Source organism: Labrus mixtus, chromosome 3, assembly GCF_963584025.1.
Source record: "Labrus mixtus chromosome 3, fLabMix1.1, whole genome shotgun sequence".
Classification (NCBI taxonomy): domain Eukaryota; kingdom Metazoa; phylum Chordata; class Actinopteri; order Labriformes; family Labridae; genus Labrus; species Labrus mixtus.
This window is the reverse complement of record NC_083614.1, coordinates 15,762,782-15,782,156: the sequence shown is the minus strand read 5'-3', so window position 1 is coordinate 15,782,156 and position 19,375 is coordinate 15,762,782. Positions and strand designations below refer to the sequence as shown.

The following is a 19,375-nucleotide window of genomic DNA, read 5'->3' as shown; positions in this document are numbered from 1 at the left end:
CATGTGTGTTTATTTGCTGCGTCTTTTAAAAATGAATCCAACAGAGCTCCTGGAAATAAAGGAAACAAGAACACAGGCATGTTTAAATAGTTCCAGTGTGTTTATTTCAATGTTTTGTGGATCATCAGCAGGCTTAAGGCATTGCTCTGTCTTCATACATGTACATCGCACAATCCACTGTTAGTAATAAATACAGAACAGAAAAAAGAGGAAGCAAATATCTGTCCTAGCCTACAGGACTCATGTCTTACAAAACTTTCACAACATATCACACACACACACACACACACACACACACACAGGTTGGTAAAAAATGAATGGCACAGTGAATAACTAGTACCACATTGCAGCCATAAGGAACACAAACATTCAAGAAAACCAAGTGCAGAATAAAGTTAAGCTCAAACCTAGATACATTTGCATACTTTGCTAAGGTAGTAGTTTTTACCTTACTCTTTATCATGTTTTTCCCAAACCACTGCACTATTGGTTTGGTCTTTAAAGGCAACAACGCCACACTGAAAGTTTACATTGTACACCTACCTGGCAGTATCTGCTCTTTCCACAGAATACTGCCACAGATAGGCACCTATAGGTCCATGTGTGAAGGGTAAGTGGCCAGTCAGGTGGGCTGATTCCATGTCGATGATAAGGGTACAATTAGTGTCCTTTTCACACACATCAGTATTTTGTTACCTCAACACAGTGCTTTCTAGTTTGATTTATCAACTTTATATTTCTCCATTTTTATTTCAAACTTCTGTGGATAACTAAGTCACAGATTTTTCACTTCCAAAAGTATCCAGGTTTTTTAAACTCAAATTACTGTCGAACATGAGTGCACTCAAAGAGCAAAGAATTAAAGGCATTTGAAAAGCAGGTTTTTTGACATTGTACATCCTGTCTTGTCACCTCTGCACAAAAGGTGTCTGAAATTGAAGAGAAGCCCCACACACACACACACACACACACACACACACACACACACACACACACACACACACACACACACACACACAGCACACCCGCTCATTGCATGTTGTTCAGCTGACTGTAAACATGCTCTAAGATCTGAGAGTAGGCCTGGTCTTTGGGAGCATGGCAACTCAGAGAGCCCTGAGGAAGAAGATAGAAGTTTGTAGTTTGGTGATCAGTGTGTAAGAAGTCATGAAAGAGGGAGAATGCCAGGATCAAAATCTAAAGTCTGCATGGTTTTACAGACTACAGATTTTCTTCAAATGGTCGTACCTTTATTTTGTCCATCATGGTCGTATCAGGACACCAGTACTGGCTGAACTGGACAAGGTCGGGAGCAGCCCTGTAGAAGTCTACCAGCAGCATCTGTGGAGGAAAGAACCAGGCCCTTTTAGAATGATAAACAGTACCACAAAAATGTACCACACAAATGTTTTCACAGGTTTCAGGGTGCTGTATCTGTACCATCTCATTAAGAACATCGCTGGTGAGAAAGTTGTCCTGGACATATGTGACCTCCACAGCCACTGGGATACCATAGTCATTGGACCGTTGCTGCAAGAGGGCAGAAGATACAGAAGTTTAGCAGAAACATTTGCAAACGTGTATGTTTACATTTGCAAAATCAGAACACATTGAATTAAGTTAGAAAAAAAACGAAAAAAAAAAAACATGAAGTAGAGAAGGTAGAATGTTTGTTCCTCACCTCAGGTGGTGGTACAACCCAGAATGGAGTTATTGTGGATGCCACACCTTGATTGCCGTGATAATATGGACCTGAATAAGACATAGCATTGAGACATTAGAAGCATTTTACTGATCTCTCATTATTGCAGTGTCAATGAACCTTCAAAGTTACTCAGTTATATCCTTCAAGACCCTCCAAGCCCATTTATGTAGAAGAATGGAAAGACAATTTCCCTCGTATGATCACATCATTAAAGTCAAACAGTATAAACCAAGGCAGAGACATACCACAGATGATGCCCAGGCAGGGCTGGAAGCCGTTGTTTGAACCCTGCAGCCTCAGCTGGTGGTCCATCTGGGAGTCGATGTCCTGCAGCGACGGTAAAGCCGGACCTCGCGGGTGACTGTGGTACCAGCCCACTAACGACAGACCGCGCATGAACAGGTTCTGACAGATCTGCAGCAGGGTCAACATGTCACCGTCACTGATTAGAAAAAAAAGTCTCTGCTTCCATGTTGTTTCACTTGAGTGAAAGAAAAATGAATAACACCACAGTAATTACAGTACACTGGGAAAGCTCAGACGTAGATGGGCAGATATTGTCCAATGTTAAATGTTGCTCATTTATTTTTTTGCTTTAATCCTGCCAATATAAGCGCAGAAACGTCAGTGAAAGACACTTTTTAAGATTTCATATGAAGGTCTTTATCCCTTGATATTTCTGTCAGTGCTTGTGACATTTTTGTAAAACTGAAACTTCATGGAAAACTTTGGTGTCTGGCTTTAGAAAGAGAGATGCATGTTGACTAGCGCTGGATGATAAGCTCCACCTGAGGAGCTGAAAGCACTTGTGAATTTTTAAAAATGGGTGTCGTTCCCCTTCATGTTCTCAGAAGGCATGCATGCTGTTAGTGCAGACTAATGATTCACTGATTTATTTGATACCTCCTCCTCAACAGCAGACGCAGAGTCTCTATCTGCCAGTCTGGTCCGGCATGGGAAAGCCCTCAGAATTGTCAGCACTGAAATACACCGACAACAGAATGAACCATGATAGGGTTAAAGCTAGAATCACTTCTATCTTCGACGGCTGTATATTTAACAAGTGTGCTACAAGTCACGCTCACGTTGTGTGTTGGTATCCCATCTGCCTCCGAGGTATCCCACCACCTCACTGGTGGTCAGGTGACAGTGGAAGTCCTGATGAGGAGAGAAAGTTTGAACGTTTTTCTCCTCAGTGTTCATCAAAATTCAATTCCTTTCTTTTACACAGAGTTGCTGCTTACCATTAACAAAAGCACATTACTGGACACGGCTACATTGAAAGGCTGGAACCTGTTGATGGCTGAGAAGGCCGACAGCTCCACCAGTGTGTGTGGATCTCTGAGGACACAAGAAAGTGTCAATCACACTCTGATACAGTCAGTGCAAGAACAATACAACTTAGATCTTTCAGAATAAAAGTCAGTACCTGGTAGCATCTCTGGTGCCCAACGTGCAGTATCTGACAGGAATTCTCTCTCTGTCTGATCTGCGTGAAACCATTATGTCTGTTTCAAAAGAACATTTGTTTTACAGATTGTTCAAACTAGACTATTATGAAAAGTGTTTTTGTTTTAAGATGGAGGAAGAGGCAATTATACCGTGTAATCCAGGTTTGTTGTTCTTGTTCTTCTCATCTGCGTGTACAGCTGTCTTCCCTTCCTCTTCATCCTCGTCATCATCCTCCTCGCTCACCAGGCTCTGTCATCACAAAATACAAAGAAACACAAAACCACCAATGTAAAACAAAATAAACATAGAAACAGTGGTGTAAAGAGTGTAACTAATTCAAACGAATGGGTCTCAAGGTCATTCTTAATTGAATTATGAGTACGTGTTTTTTCTGTTCATAAAATGTGAATAAAAAAAGAACTGGCTGTAGTGACAATGAACGTCAGTTTTCCAGATACTCTCCATTCAAACATTTTCCTTTGTTCTTTACTGAAAAATAGCAATATATATTTTTTTGTTTTTAGATTAAGTACCCGTCAGTCATTTCTAGGTGTAAGTAAGAGGTATTATTTGGAGACATTAAAGATTTATAAATATTAAGACTGAACATTGATGATAAACATGTAGACGTTTTTATTTGTTTTTCCTGGTCACTCGCCTCTTCAGGCTCCTAAAAGATCTTTCAATGAAAGAGTTTGAGGAGGAAACCTCCTCACAACTCATCTCCACACGCTTCTTCCCTCTTTCACTGTCAGCACCTACTTTGTTTCTATTCAGGTTTTCTTTCTTCATTTAGCAAACGAGTGAAACAAAGAGTCCAGTTCAACACTCTGGAAAACCTCTGCAACCTCACTGCTATGGTATTGGCTGAACTGTAATAAGGTAAGGTTGAAATGATTAATCCTTACACATATAAAAACTGAAACAAGGGTTTCAACCTTTTTTGGAACTACACTTTGTATGAGCGACTAAGGTAGCACTTTTCGTTTCTGTTGCTAAAATGTAGGGTCAGATGTTTGACCTTGACACATGTTTGACTTCATACTGTTCAGACTACCATGTTATATCTCATATTTAAATATATAAGAGTATCACTGAAAAAACACATGTTGTTATCCTCTCACCATGTCTGCGCTGGGTTGGTACTTGTGCAGCCATGTGGTTTTGTACTGGACCAGCTTCTGGCCCCGGTAGCGTACAGACGCCCAGCCACAACCAGACTTCTTGGCTGGGTTGACCAGACGTTTGCAGTGTGTCGCCCAGGCACTTGGGGAGTTGAAGATCTGGCCTGTCTCCACCCATCTTATTTTCCCATCAGTCAACAGGTCTCCTACAAAGTTCTTACCCTAAGGAAACAGAGAAGTTAGAATTTAAATAAAAAAATCAAGCAACTCTGTGTTTGCCCCATTTCAGCCACTGATAAGAGAATTTCATGGTGTATAATTTCAGGTTAACTTTAATAATAGGTGCAAACTAAGATGATACAACATGTACATACATAATGTATAACAACATTCTTACTGTACCGAGCTGCAGTGTTTGTTATTACCAGGTAGTGGATGGCCAGCACGCCGTCTCCTGGCTCTACAAGCCCATCCTTGAGCAGGACCCTCAGGGTGATGCCTCTCCGGGTCAGCAGGGAGCCCCGGCCAGAGCTGGAGCGCAGGTCTGCCTCCTCCCCTCCGCTCAGCTCCTCTTCATCCTCCTCTCCTCCATCCTCCACCACCTGTGGAGAGCTGGGTGGCTCTGAGTCTGAAGACACACACACATGCAAACACACACATCATGGATCCTAATGTGCACGGGTCTTCTTAAATGATATGTCGATCAATCAATCAATCTTTATTTGTATAGTGCCAATTTACAACAAATGTTATCTCAAGGCACTTTTCAAAAAGAGCAGGTCTCCATTATATTACAATATGTAGAGTACAACAAAACCACAATATTGACAGGTTAGGATGCCTTTACTTCATATTTGCTAATTGAACATCCTGCTGTTTGAGATACATATAGCACTTTATTATAGTAAAACATCTATAAAGCCTACTATTAGTAACATAGGAACACAACCTATTCAAATGCTCCTTAATGCAGCCTAATTATAGTGACTTTAAAAGGAACGCTCCACTGTAAGAATGCTATGTAGCATTTAACATCATTTTGAAATGTTAGAAGACCTATCATGCTAAAAGACACCTCAAGGGGCCAAAAGAGCTTACAGATCATCTAAAATGCCATTTCATTAATTACAGAAAAGCTATGCGGTTGGTCTTTGTTTCCACCTCTCATTAGGGCACGGCTCTGTCCATAAGTAGAGGCCTGTCCCTCCTCTTTTAATTTCCTTCAGAATTACAATTAAACCCCCCCTTTTATTATCCTCACCCATATCTCTGAAAGCGTCCGAGAGCGCCTTTAAATCCAACTCGGTGAAAAGCTGCTCCTTTTCGGGGCACTTGCTGCTGTGAGGTTGAGCTCCGGGCAGATTTCACGGATACACTTCGCCACAGTAGCTCCTGCTATTATTCAAAAACATAAAATGAAGGCGTCTGAGGCTCTGCAGTGTAGTTTCCTTGTTGTGTTGCTTTAATGTCAGTTCCCCTCCCCTTTCTTTCTCCCTCTCCCCGTCCTTGTCACTCTCCCTGTGTTCTTCTATCTGACGTGCCATGCCGGTCTATCTACCATTATTCACACATTCACGAGTCCACAAATACCACACAACAAGTCAAACGACAAAATAGTCGGTACGAGATAAAGGAAACATCTTGAATGTTATTGAAAACGTAAACAATGGTGCGATAAATTTGCGTTTCCTCCGGAAAGATGAAGTGTCGCCCCGTGCGGGTGAACCCACCGCTATTTGGCATTCAGGCAGATTAAAAGTAGGCTACATCCTGAAGACCGTGGGGTCTGTGTGCATGACAAAACACAGCACAGGGGCTTGAACTAGTGATTTGTGTGGTATAAAAACACGACCCAGTCCCGTACTTTTCTCAGTTACACTGTGGTTTTCTTCCCTACACCGAGATGTTCCTCCTTTTATCTCCGGAAAGCAGAGTCATTACCGGGAAGCAGCCTGCGGAGGGCAGCAAACCTTTCAGTTTCTTTTGCCCCCACATGGCGCTAACAGGCCTGTGTTTAGAAAATAAGAAGCAACCATACACTTCAGGTGTTTGACTCCAAATCCTCTGTAACAACAAATTTACCCGTGCTGTAGTGGAAATGATATGTTGCTTACAATTGCAATGTATCCAAATGCTTTTAGGATTATCTCTTTTTATCATCTGATACTCACAATACATTCAACTGGCATTAATGAAAATGTGTTGGATTAATACATTGCTTTTAATAGGCTTTGATTTCCAGTGGCATACTTGACAGCATTTTATTATTGTTGTCCTTTTTTAATCACTGATCATTCATAATTTAAAAGAGCAACCCTGAATGAGCACTTTTTGTCCGTTCAAATCTCAAGTGAACTTTATGCAAAGTCACATTAATCAGCTTGAATGGCCAGGCATGCTTAAACACGAAAGTGATTTTTCTTTGGTGAACTGTGCTCTCTATACAAAGGTATAACGTTAAAATGTCAAAAATACTTTTTGAAAATAAACGCTGTTCTTTCAAGCATCGCCAACAATTAACTTTCCACCGCCATCTCATAGCAAAGCAAAGAGAAACGAAACCAAGGAAATCATGTTTGTGATGTATTAATAGCGCTGGTGAGCTGAACCACAAATCCCCTAATAATATGAAAAAATGCAGCCAGGCTAACAAGGGAAGCCTGGACATGATTATGTATAACATATTTGATTGTAGAATTCATTCACAAGTCATGTATAATATGTGGTTTGAAATTCTTCCTATAGACAAATCTTCTGCACTGAAGTTCTGAGAGGAAACAGAAACTGCTCTGTTGAGTACTGAGGGCGTAGCAACACTTGGTAGGCGACCAAGTTTGCTGGGCATGGACGGACTTGTGGCTCATTGCAAGTGACAAAGAAAAGATTTGCACCATTGACAGCATTAAATGCATAAATGTAAGACACATACTGTATCTCCCGTCACACTTTACAACAAGTTTGTTGCTGTAATATGTTGCTCTACACGGGTTAGATTGCTGCTCCTTTCCTCCATCTTCAACATACAGATCGGCAAAGAGGAGCAAGAGATATTTTCACTTGTGCAATCTTCATTACTCATCAATTCCTGTATTTTCCAATGCATGGTGAGAAAAGTAAAATAGGCGCTGTAATGTGGAGGTGTTTGGAAACTAGCTGTCAGGTTGTTGACGCGTAGAGGAGTACAGAACCTTTTGGATCTCAGTGATTGTGGCGTTCTCTTGAGCTGCTGCCAAACTCTCCAGTCCGTTTAGAATGACAGTTTCGTTTTGTACCACAAGGTCTGAGCGAGATAAAAGAGCTTTGACCAGACCATATGGAAGATCTGTCCAAACCGGAGAACGGGCCAGCGCCTCACAGGTCCACGTCAAGTATTGAAGATCTTCTTCTAGTTCGTCATCACCATTTGAAAGGGAATACTCATAGAAAAAAACATGATGTCTGAAAGTGGGATCCTCTGGTAGAGGGGCTCTAAAAATATTTGGAGACTTGTTCACTAATTCTGTCAGACCCCAGCTGGAGGCCAACTTGAGAATACAGTAGGCGGAGGAAAGTGTGACTTTGATCTTTCAGGTGTAGAAGTAACTGAAATGCAAACATTTTTATCAGAAATGTTCAGCTAAAGCCATTGAATACAAAAAGGTGTCAAAAATGTAATCCACTACTATGTACAAATATAGATAGCTCTTATTCTCGCCCGATCATTTTTTGATTGCTTCAGGCTCATTTCAAAATGGTATTATTGGTTTTGCATGGTATTATTCCAAACGCTTATAACCAGAAGAGTTGTCTTTCTTCATAACAAGTGACAATTTTTTAGGGATTTTAATCAAGATTGGGAGCTCACCATAGCACTCAGACAGCACTGGGGAAAGTTGCAGATTATCTCCTAACTGCTTTACAGGAACGGCATTAAGCTGGTTTGAATCCTGTTCAGTCTCAGCTTGCACCTAGTCCTGAGGTTTAAGTAGGTTCAGTGCTCAGATCAATTTTCTTCCCCATATACTTCCTCTAGGGTCAAACTAATCAATGAATCCATATGAAATATCAGTTCAAATAAAATGGAGACATGCTCTAAGGATTTAAAAAACATGACAAGGAACATTTTCTGGGACACCCAAGTGTCATGTTTATGGCAAAGATGCCCTACATGGCATCATCCTAAACTAAGCAACATATAACAGAATCTTTTTTTCACCCCCCCAAAAACATCCTGCTTAAAATGATGCAAAAAAAACAAAACACAGACCTCCTAGGCTGGTTTATTTCAATTTCCCTGTAACCAAGCTGGTTTGGCCAGTCTCTAAAGGCTCCTCAGCTTGTCCAAACATGCTGTAGCATGTCTACAGACCGTATAGACCATAGACTGTAAATAATATTATATAGTCTATGGTACAGATTAGAACTCAGAAAAGAGATCGCATTACTCACATACATTCAGGAGAACTGGAGAAAACTAAATGTAACCAGGGATCAACACACACACCAGAGGGGGGTTTACCACAACAATGTAGTCGAAATCTGATTCTATATTTAATCCACATGTAAAGGCCAACAGAGTAGGCTTAGTTACAGTCTAATGGGGCCATGAAGTTATCAACATAGAAGAGATTAATCATCACCAAAACCTTTGGATGTCTCAAAAGGTCCTCAATAGTGCATTGGCTCTAGCCCTCACTGACAAATTGTGTCAAGTAATTTGTGAGTGTGTGTGTGTGTGTTTGGTGAGGGCGGGGAAGGAGTGTGTGTGTTTGCATTTGCACCTAGCAACCGTCCTTTAGCTCAGGAGCACATCAAGCCAGCAGATCACGAAAGGTTTTGAGGTTTTGAACAGTAATTCAAGTTATTCGGTTGGCCTAGTTAAAGATTTTTACTAAAGAGCTTGAAGATTAACTCAAGCCTTGATTTTTTTCTCGCACAGGAAAACTTTTTATTGTTTAATTTGAATTTGAGGAGGATGACCTGATATGCCAACAAATGAAGAGCAAGCTCGGTAAAGTTCGCAGCTTTCTCCGGGAATGGGACCGTGGGGACAGGACGGTCCGCGGCCGCATGTTGAACACCTTTCTGATTCAGAACACAGGGAAGACATTTTATGAGTTGGAGCTGGAGTTTGCTCAGGTCGCTAGCCTGTTCTTGGCTCGAGTCACCACATGGATGAGACTCACGTATCCTTTATTATCTAAAGCATTGGTTCTCAATATGTGGGGCGTAAACCCCAGGTAATGCGCGGATGGCCCGTGCAGGGGGCGTGGTTTGGGTCCCTCTTGATTGACCACCCTAGGACTGTGTTACAGGTATATCATTAAGGCACGTTTCCTTTTGTAGTTTCTTTAAATTGTGACTTTGGACACTTTTTAAGTCCTGAAGAATAAAAAAAAATATATTTAAATGTTGCCACTCTGTTGTGTTACTTTTTAAAGATGAAATATTGAAAGGTATAAAATGTAAAGTTAAAACAATATCCTATAGGCTAAATAAAAATATATAACATAAAAAGCTGTCAAAAACCAAACTGTTTTCTTATTTATCGTGACTTTTACTACATGAGGATATTGTAGGGGTGTAATGGTTCACAGAAGTCATGGTTCGGTTTGTCCCTCAGTTTTGAGGTCAGTTCGGTATGAGTTTTGTTCAACAGAAGAAAAAAAAAGCAACAACATTTCTGGAAGCGAAATACAAGGTTTCTCTGATTTATTATAGACCGACAACAGTGCAAGTTATCCTACAGTTTGTTCCAGTGTTGTTTCCAGCTGTGATAGTTGGTAGCTTTTAATATATTAAAGGTTTAACAAAAAGGCCAGAAAAACAAAATTATGCAAAATAAAAAGCAAAACAGAAACGAAAAACATCTCTCAAAAAATACATAAAATATATACAGTAGCCTATATAAAATGTTTATATATTGTATATAAAAATACCATGTTAAATATAAGACAGAATCAAATCTAGCTGTTAGGAGCAATGTAACTCTTATATGATTTATGAAATGTGAAGTCACATAGTTGTAGGTGTCAGAGGAGCTCCATCCATCTGTTGTTAGTGAACAGTGGGTGCAGCGGTTATTTGTGTCGAATCACTGCTCATGTGCGCCAATAAATAGCAGGTACCACAGACTAGCTTATGTACACACCGGATGTGTTTTAACAGGGCTGGAAGCAGGGGTCATCCACTAGTGCATATGCGCGCGAGTTTTAAAATATATTACTTTGGTAATGTCTTCGACAATCTCTGCTTTCACATCCAGTCTTTTTAAATACAGCAGGGATAAGCTGTCCAGCACCTTTTGCCTTGTTCTGGTACATCTGGGTGATGAGGTCTAATATTCATTTGCATGTTTGATGTGTTTCCAATGAAATACCACACTGTGAGTGTGAACCCAAAGTGTCCCCACACAACTGATTTAAAGAAGCAGGTGTGTCTTCAAGCTCTGCCCTGTCATCTTCTTACCATACATTACATACATCTTCTTCTTCATGTGTTTTGTTGTGACTGCTTCTTTGTCATTGTTTGTTTAATTACAGTGAGAGAAAAAAGTTATGAGCAAACCATGAGGTCCGAATTGTGATGGTTAGAAACTATACAAAAACCATTACACCCCTAGTATATCACAAATGCTCATATTGCGATAATGATGTATTTGCATTAATTCTCAGCCTCATCCATACTTATTACTTTATTTTTCCTGCACCTGTAATGCACATACTGTATATGCATAATAAACTGCTTTGGGGCTGCAATTCCTTTAGATAAGGCTTCTGTTTTGGGTTAACCTAGTCCTAGACCTAGCCCCTAACTGAATTTCCAGATACATGTTTGGGACATTCTTGGGACTGCAACTGAATGCAATTGGGATTTTTCTTTCTGCATCAAGCCAGTGAGTCAGACCAAGTACTTCTGCAAAATATTTTATCCGTGCTCACATTCTTAATCTTTATCAGTGGCCCCTTTTTCTCTCATTCCTCAGTGATCAGTACCTGATGGAGTTCCTTGAGGATGGAGGTGTTCTCACTCTGCTGGAGATCTTAAGCCACCCTAAAAGTAAAGAGGAGGAGAAGGCAGAGGCCCTCCGTCTCCTGCACACAGTTTCAAATGCTGGTCGAAAGTACAAAGAGTTCATCTGTGAGAGCAATGGTAATTTTCATGGAATACAAAAAAACCTGCTCCGTACACTACACATTTGATAAGTGCATTGCATACAGCTTTATTTAATCTCATGCAGATACGTTACCTTCAGTGGAAAGTACAAGACATCTTTCTGTATAGATTATCAAAGTACTTGATCTAGTTTAGTTTTTTGTTCTTTTTTTTCCAGGTGTGAAAGCCATAGCAGAGTTCTTGGCTACGTCAAACACAGACAAAACCCAAGAGACAGCTCGGGCCCTCCTGGAGACCCTGTCCCATGGAAACCCTAAATATCAAATCCAGATCTACAAAAGTCTGATTGCTCTCATGACCTGTTCCTCCCCAAAGGTCCAGCAGCTGGTCATATGCACCTTACGCACTGTGCAGGTAAAGTAAGAGTGCACACTAATCAAAGCTTTAAAGAAAATGTAGATTTACTTTGTATATACAGTATATAAGTATGTCTCAATGTCCTCTCTCACAGTTCAAAATGAATACAGCCCATCACAGCATTATAGAGCCTCTGCTGAATATGCTCAGGTCCCTGCACGTTGAGGTTCAAGATGAAGGTAACTAAGCAGAGAACAAGTTTCAAACAGCATGTCAGTAAACTTCTGGTGTGGCTGATGTATTGTTTCTTATTAGTAAGCACCCAGCCCTACACTCCTTTAAACACTGGGTCAGAGATCAACTACAGCATCTGAAATTAGAAAAGATAAGACTCTTTACAAGGATCTACGGACAACTGGCAATTTATATAGCAGCATCTGTATCAGTGTGTAAATGTGGTGTGATTTGGTGAATGTGACCTGCAGTGTAAAAAGCGCTGTATGACTAGAAAAGTGCTATACAAGTTCAAGTCCATTTAACATTTTACAATTGTCTACCTGTGAATGTTTTGGCAGCTACAAATCTGATCTTACTCCTGACGTCTTATGATGTGAGGCCCGTGCTGCTCAGTGGACTGGTTTCTTTGCTGAGGCCTACTAAGGAAGAATTACAGAAGCACCAGCTGAATACAGAGGGTAACATTTTGGCCCATAAAATTATTTGTTTCTCAAGTCTAGTAAATTATTTATGTAATAGAATACTCAATTGCAGAAGCCATAATACGAAATATTTCCTATTTCTATTACGTTTTTATGTATACAGTCCCATCTGAGCCTGAGATAATCAAGAGGACTGGATCTCTACCTGTTTTTGTGCAACAAGCTGCTGCAGCTAAAACTATACGGTATGCCTCCTATATACCTGGAAAAGAAAAAAATAGTTTATCACAGTTACACATGTCAATCTTCCTATAAAGTAATGTGTAAATCCAATCTGTCATATCAATTGGATGTATGTAACACGTTTACTGACAAAATGACTTGAATTGCCTCAGTGTTATAGTTAAGGCTGCTCTTTGTGTTGAAGCTTGCTGGCCGAGGACAGTCCAGACGTTTCTCGAGAGCTTCTCTCTCTTGGAGTGATCCAACATCTTCTTCACACTCTGGGAAACAGAGAGCACACCGATGCCCAGATACAAGCCAGTATGGCCTTGGAGGTACACATGCTTGTTCTCAAAAGACAGTCAGAAGTGTTTGTTTCTACACAGCCTATATGTGTATTGACTTGCTAAGATTAAGGTTACATTTGTATTTCATTCTTCCAATAAGATGCCCTTAAATTGAGATTTGAATTAACAGTTCAATGCTGCTCAGCCAATACAAGTGATCTTTGTTATTTCTAATGTAGAATAAAAATAAATCTGCATCCCTGAAAGAAATAGAGCAAAAGGCTCTGTATGTACATATTTTATGTTTGTCACTGTGTCCAGTATAGGGCTGCATCGTTCAAATGTAAACCTATAATCAAACACAAAATGTACATAAGCACTAACACTGAATGTCTTTACAATCATCTTAACCAGCACTTTGTCCGAGAATACCCCGTCATAGAGGAACAAGTCCAGAGAGTCATGGGTTGTACATTGTTTGAAGCCTTTATGGTAAGCTTTACATATTGATATATTGATGTGATTAGTTAAATGGTCAATGTGGAAGCTGCATGAACACAGCACTAACTGATTTAATCACCCTTTTCTGCAGCATAAAGCTGAAACTTTGTACATGAATAAGGATGAAACACAAGCAGAATCTCTGCTTACTAACAACCTAAACATAAGTGATGGTAAAGGTTGTAATTTGTTCTCTTCATGCTGTTCAAATGTTCTCTGTACTAAGTCTTGATATTTGTAGTTGACTTGTCAATCTTTTCTCTCCAGGTTTGGATGGTGACAAATCTGAGGGATGAAAGGGGGAACAACTCTAATTATGACGCAGATTTGTGTGAAAATGTTGGAAAATTAAACAAATATATTTGTAAGTCAAAGTTGAATATTTTCTGTTACATTACCTGCTTCCTTTTTATTTGAGTAATTGTAAAACAATTATATACTTTGTTGTTGTAAATAAATAAATATTCTACAACAAAAAAATCAGTGGCAATTTGAATAAGCAATATAGAATGAAAACATAATTCAGGGTAAATATAAACATACTATGTTATTGACGAAAAATGTCATGATTCTCCCACAACCACACGTTATTGGGTTTACGTAACTTTAAATTTAGACCCTCCTACCGGATATGACGTTTTGCGTCCGTCCCCTTGTTTCCATGCAGCTGATTGGATGAGCAGCGACTCTCGTCCTCAACGTGGCGGGAGCGAGATGTAAACACCTACAGCCCATGCTATGAGACAAGAAATGAATAAAGTCGCTTAGTTTGTAATGTGGTTATGAGCAAGTTACGTTCAGTGATGCACAAAGGAAAGAGAGTCGGGCTGGAGATGGTAAAAAAAGGAACAGCAAAGCGGAAAAAGTCAGAGACAGCTGTGAAAGAAGGTAGGTACTTTATGAAGGAGAGACACATACAACATTGATACGATGTGTTGTCTGTAAAGATCCTCACTGAGATTCACCTTGGTGGTCGTGCAGACTTTGACGACGTATTGATAAGATTATAAACAATATGCAAATAAGTAATGTAAACATGTATAAAAATGAACCTCTGAACAAATCACCCCCCTGTATCCTGGAAGCTCTCTTGTAATCAACTGTTTTTTTTAAAGTAGTTCCAACAAGCATATATTCTAATGAATATTGTTAATTGAATGAAAATGATGTTTGTGGTCAACCAGAAGACACCAAAAATGACTCTGCACTGTCAACATACCACACTTTCCCTGATCCTGCTGATGTTGTGCTGCTGCGCTCTCACCTCCTCAACTGGTATGACAAGGAGAAAAGAGAGCTGCCATGGAGGACTCTGGTAAATAAGAACTTTTTTCACTTTTGTTTACCTTTTTTAAAATGATACGTTGTAATGAAAGTACAGAAAGTTGTGTAGTAACTTCAGTTTGCTCTGCAGCATTAATCAAACTTAGAAAAATAAATAAATAAGGATGCTTTTATCACAGGTTTGTTGAAAGTCTTTCTCCTCCTTGTGTTCTTGTTCAGGCTGTGACAGAGTCAAACCTCAACATCAGGACTTACGCAGGTAAGAAAACATATTCTTGTTATTATCACGTTTCCAACAGCTTCTGATTTCCTTCACATAAAGTTTTCTCTTTTTTTTTTATAGTGTGGGTGTCAGAAGTCATGCTGCAACAGACCCAGGTTGCCACAGTAATAGACTACTACAACAAATGGATGAAGGTGGGCTTGTTTGTTGTGATATATTCATTGTTGTTCATATGATATGTGCTTTTAAATTCTTTCTTCTCCGTGTTTCAGCGGTGGCCCACTGTGCAGGATCTTGCAGCTGCAACACTAGAGGTGATGAATAAAAAGCAGTAACTTTATTTGATGAGGATTAAAAAAAAAAAAAAAAAAAGATAAAAGAAATCATCTCTGTGGTTCGTGTGTAGGAAGTGAACCAGATGTGGGCGGGTCTTGGCTACTATTCTAGAGGAAAACGACTGCATGAAGGATCTCAGAAGGTCAGTGATCTGTAAATCTGCTCCGAGTGAAACTGCATTTTATTCTGTTCACTTCCAGATTGATTGATTGATTAAATTTATTTCAGACATATCAAATAAAATCAAACATATAAAAAATACAAAACAAAATGAAAAGCACGAAAATACAATAAACAAAAAACAATGTTTAAATTATTTCACAAAAAAAGAAAAAGAAAAAGCAAATTACATATATTCAATTGATATGCCTGAAAAGGAGTAGGAAGTATGACATTTATTTAATCCTACCCCTTTTCCACAGCTCAATAATGAATATTTATTAAATTAAATTCCTGTGTTCCTTATAATCTCTCTATATATACAATCTATCTATATACAATTTGCTATACTATATTTATGATTATGATACTATATTTGATATTTACAATCCAATGATTTTTCATACATTCCATAGATTTCTTCAAACATTTAGCTTTATTATGTGAGCCATTTACTGACGTAAATGAGAAATATTGGGGTGTAAATTGTATTACTGGTCCTAACAGGTGGTGTCGGAGCTGAAAGGACAGATGCCTCACACAGTTGACAGTCTGCTGAAACAGCTGCCTGGAGTGGGACGCTACACCGCTGCAGCTATCGGCTCCATCTCCCTGGGCCAGGTCGGTCGTCTAAAACACAAAAACACCTGGAGAAACACATCTCCATCGCTGCATTGTATCATTTATCCAAAGATATCTGATGTCTAGGTTACTGGAGCTGTGGATGGAAATGTGATTCGGGTGCTGTGTCGCCTGAGGGCAATCGGAGCTGACAGCACAAGTCCTCCAGTAACAGAAGCTCTCTGGTGAGATTCAACCTTAAAATATCCCCAATGAGTCTTAAGTTTTGACTTTGATTGCAACACCTGCTTTAATTTTTATCCATGTTATGTTATGTTTTTTTATTTTATTTTACTGCCTGCTTGTGTCAGCTCTACTGACACTGAGGGACACCTCCTCACTGTTCAGTCATGAGCTTCTCTTTGAGTTTCTCTGCTTTTATGAACAAACTTACCTGTGGTGCAGTTTATTTGAAGTCTACAAAGAGTATTCCTGTGAATTGGATGTTTCCTCAGATAAAAGCAAACATCATCATTTAGGATAGGATAGGATAGGATAGTACTTTATTGATCCCCAGATCGGAAATTCAGGCGTTACAGCAGCACAGACAAGAAAGCTCAGAAATACACATTAAACAGAATAGATAACATAGATAGATTTAATTAGATCTGAGGTGAGATTAGTTGAAGATATCTTCCATGTGTTAAAACAATGAATTTCACACAGAACTGGTCTTAAGAGGAAACCGAAAGTTTTTTCAGTCGAGCAAGTTTAGTGCCTCTTCCTTATTTTCTATCCTTAATTGCAGATTTTGTGCTGAAAGTTGCATTACACTTACCCGCTTACATTTATTTCAATATGAATAGACTCTCTGAACTTTGAAAATAAAGATCATTTTTACATGATCAGATCACAGAATTAAAAATAAGTATTCAATACCTAAGGAAGTCTTTGTAAATATTAACATAGTTTATACTAAAGTTCTCCAAATAGAGCTTCTCAAGATACATTTTCATTTATTTCAGGAGTCTAGTTAACAAGCTGGTTGATCCTGAGAGACCTGGAGACTTTAACCAAGCTATGATGGAGCTGGGAGCTCGAGTCTGCACGCCTAAAGGACCACTATGCAGCCAGTGTCCCGTACAGACTCACTGCCGCTCCTACAGCAAGGTACTAAACCAGTGCACATAGGTATCTTTACTGGTTTGTGCTTGATTTTTAAAGGAAGTAGATACTAGTGCTACCATTATTATTTGTGTCTTTCATTATAGTGTACATGGAGGTGGATTTAAACCATGTTTACATTTGCAGGTTCATGCCAAACAAGAGAAAAAGTCCCAGAAGCTGTTGGGGAAGCTGGACAGAAAACCATCCACCCTGCCTGACATAGAAGAGTGTGGTAAGTGTCACTCTGAACTCTCACACCTTCATCTAGTCAAGATATCATATTGAAGGACTCTCTTCTGCTTCAGTAAACAGCGGGACATGTCCACTGTGTCCCTCTGAGCCCTGGGATGACAAGTTGGGTGTTCAGAACTTCCCCAGGAAGCCGGCGAAGAAGCCTCCTCGTGTGGAGCGGACACTGACCTGTGTGGTGATCAGAACGGGGGAGGATGGGGAGGACGAGTACCTGCTCACACAGAGACCAAACAAAGGTCAGTGGCAGCTTTAAATATATTCCTCGCAGATTGAGTTTTGGTAAAAATGTATTTTATTTTAATGTAAGACCGTTCAAGAAATACAAAATACGCAAAATGAAAGCAGGTAGATAAGTTCTGATGTGGTTAAAAAATAGTGTTTATGTATTTCTGTTTCTTTACAGGTTTGCTTGCAGGCTTGTGGGAGTTTCCGAGTCTTCTGTTGGAAGAGAAAAAATCTGAGGTGAAACACAAGAGGGCGCTGTGTGCAGAGATCAGCACCTTAGTGGGGATCAACCTGACTGAAAGTAACTTCAAGTGTGTGGGAGAGGTGAGGGTGATCTGTTATAGCCAGAGTTTTCTGCAAATTAAACTAAATATGACCCTGTTTTAGCTCCTTGTGATTGATCACCGATTGGCTCTTTGCAGGTTGTTCACATCTTCTCTCACATTCACCAGACATATGTGGTTCACAGTCTGAGTTTGAAGGACTGCGACACACAAACACCAACTGAAAATGCACAGTGGCTTACCAAATCAGCTCTGCAGGAAGCTGCTGTGTCCACCGGAGTAAAAAAGGTTTTTATTTTGTTCACTCAGTGTGTGTGTGTGTGCGTGTGTGTGCGTGTGGATTGGATAACAGTACCTGCTGCACCAGAAATAGACTTGATTATCTCACACAGAAAGCACAGCAGAAAGCTCTTGCAACACGGAGATGCTTTTTGTAGTCTCCCATTTCTCATTACAGGTTTGTACTACAGTTTTGGAAAGGGGCTCCCTGGCTTTAAATCCTTTAATGACAAAAAAAATACAGTATGTTGACAGCAGGAGTGTGTAAATCTTTTAATGTGAAGTGTTTTATTAAAAATGCCAAAAAATCAACATGCCGATCATGTTTTCTCTCCTGCAGATTGTGAAGCTTTGTGATTCTGTAGACAGTCAAAAAGAACAAACATTAAAGGTAAGGACTTCACTGTATGCCTAGATACCTAAAAGTGTACCTTATGCCAAATCCTGTACACAAAAAAAGAATTCCACAATTATCATTTGTCTTTGCTTTTCTCGCTCAGGATGGAAAAAGGAAAAAACAAGCCAACATGAAGAATGAAAAGAAACATCAAACCACAAAAAAAACCAAACTGGGTGCAGCTAACATGAGCAGCAGACAGCTCTCCCTCAGCTCCTTCTTTAAGACGGTTAAAGACGAATCTGATTGATGTGTGAGAGTCCGTCTCTGTGCATTTTTATCTTTCTTTTTGTCTCTCTGTTGCTTCTATTATTTTCCTGTTTTGTACTTGTGACCTAATACCTTATATGATCATGTTTCTCAATGTATTTTAACATATAGTTACTTTTTTCTTTTTTTGTGTCAGCTGTGTGTGTGTGTGTTTTTAAACTGTTTGAAAATCATAATATCTTATCCAAATAAAAATGTACTGTACAAAATAAATAATATCACTTTGCTTTAGTTTTATGTTATCTTATATTTTAATTTAGGACTGGTGCATGGTTTGGCTTAAAGCATGTGAGTTCAAAAAGATAGTTTGAAAACGAGAAGGACAAGAGTATTGGTTAAAGTGCTTAGTGTCACAAGTTTTACTATCTGTAAAAACCTAGTATCTATATATACATATACCGATATATATATATATATATGTCAGCATAGCCCTGTTTAACTTCTGTTATCTTGAAGAGTGGGAGACATATAGAAAGGGTATTTATGTATTATATATATATATATATATATATATATGGCATTATAAAATCACGGTT

The 19,375-nt window shown here is 39.3% G+C and overlaps 2 protein-coding genes across 3 annotated transcripts; one reads left to right on the top strand and one right to left on the bottom strand.

Annotated features, from left to right (window-relative positions):
- Positions 1 to 77: 77 nt before the first annotated feature.
- Positions 78 to 6,195, bottom strand: mpnd (MPN domain containing). Of its 2 annotated transcripts, XM_061033275.1 has the most exons (14): positions 5,543 to 6,195; positions 4,707 to 4,909; positions 4,282 to 4,503; positions 3,307 to 3,406; positions 3,135 to 3,213; positions 2,950 to 3,046; positions 2,791 to 2,863; positions 2,609 to 2,685; positions 1,951 to 2,119; positions 1,682 to 1,752; positions 1,441 to 1,530; positions 1,249 to 1,341; positions 1,030 to 1,116; positions 78 to 984 (listed from the first exon to the last, which is right to left on the bottom strand). In XM_061033275.1, the coding sequence occupies exons 1-13, from the start codon at positions 5,544 to 5,546 to the stop codon at positions 1,030 to 1,032; spliced, it is 1,365 nt and encodes a 454-aa protein (XP_060889258.1). In that variant the 5' UTR covers positions 5,547 to 6,195; the 3' UTR covers positions 78 to 984. The 2 variants fall into 2 exon arrangements, with proteins under 2 accessions (XP_060889258.1, XP_060889257.1); XM_061033274.1 differs by having other exon boundaries at positions 78 to 1,116.
- A 2,910-nt stretch (positions 6,196 to 9,105) lies between these two features.
- On the top strand, positions 9,106 to 19,070 carry mutyh (mutY DNA glycosylase). Its single transcript, XM_061034803.1, has 26 exons — positions 9,106 to 9,446; positions 11,087 to 11,155; positions 11,246 to 11,412; positions 11,594 to 11,790; positions 11,888 to 11,972; positions 12,309 to 12,428; positions 12,556 to 12,637; positions 12,820 to 12,949; positions 13,316 to 13,393; positions 13,494 to 13,620; positions 14,070 to 14,118; positions 14,163 to 14,290; positions 14,587 to 14,717; positions 14,906 to 14,945; positions 15,030 to 15,103; positions 15,182 to 15,223; positions 15,316 to 15,387; positions 15,912 to 16,025; positions 16,113 to 16,210; positions 16,991 to 17,135; positions 17,277 to 17,364; positions 17,438 to 17,620; positions 17,788 to 17,933; positions 18,032 to 18,181; positions 18,513 to 18,563; positions 18,673 to 19,070. Exons 1-26 carry the CDS (start codon positions 9,256 to 9,258, stop codon positions 18,817 to 18,819), a joined length of 2,904 nt encoding a protein of 967 aa, XP_060890786.1. The 5' UTR covers positions 9,106 to 9,255; the 3' UTR covers positions 18,820 to 19,070.
- The last annotated feature ends 305 nt before the right edge of the window (positions 19,071 to 19,375 follow it).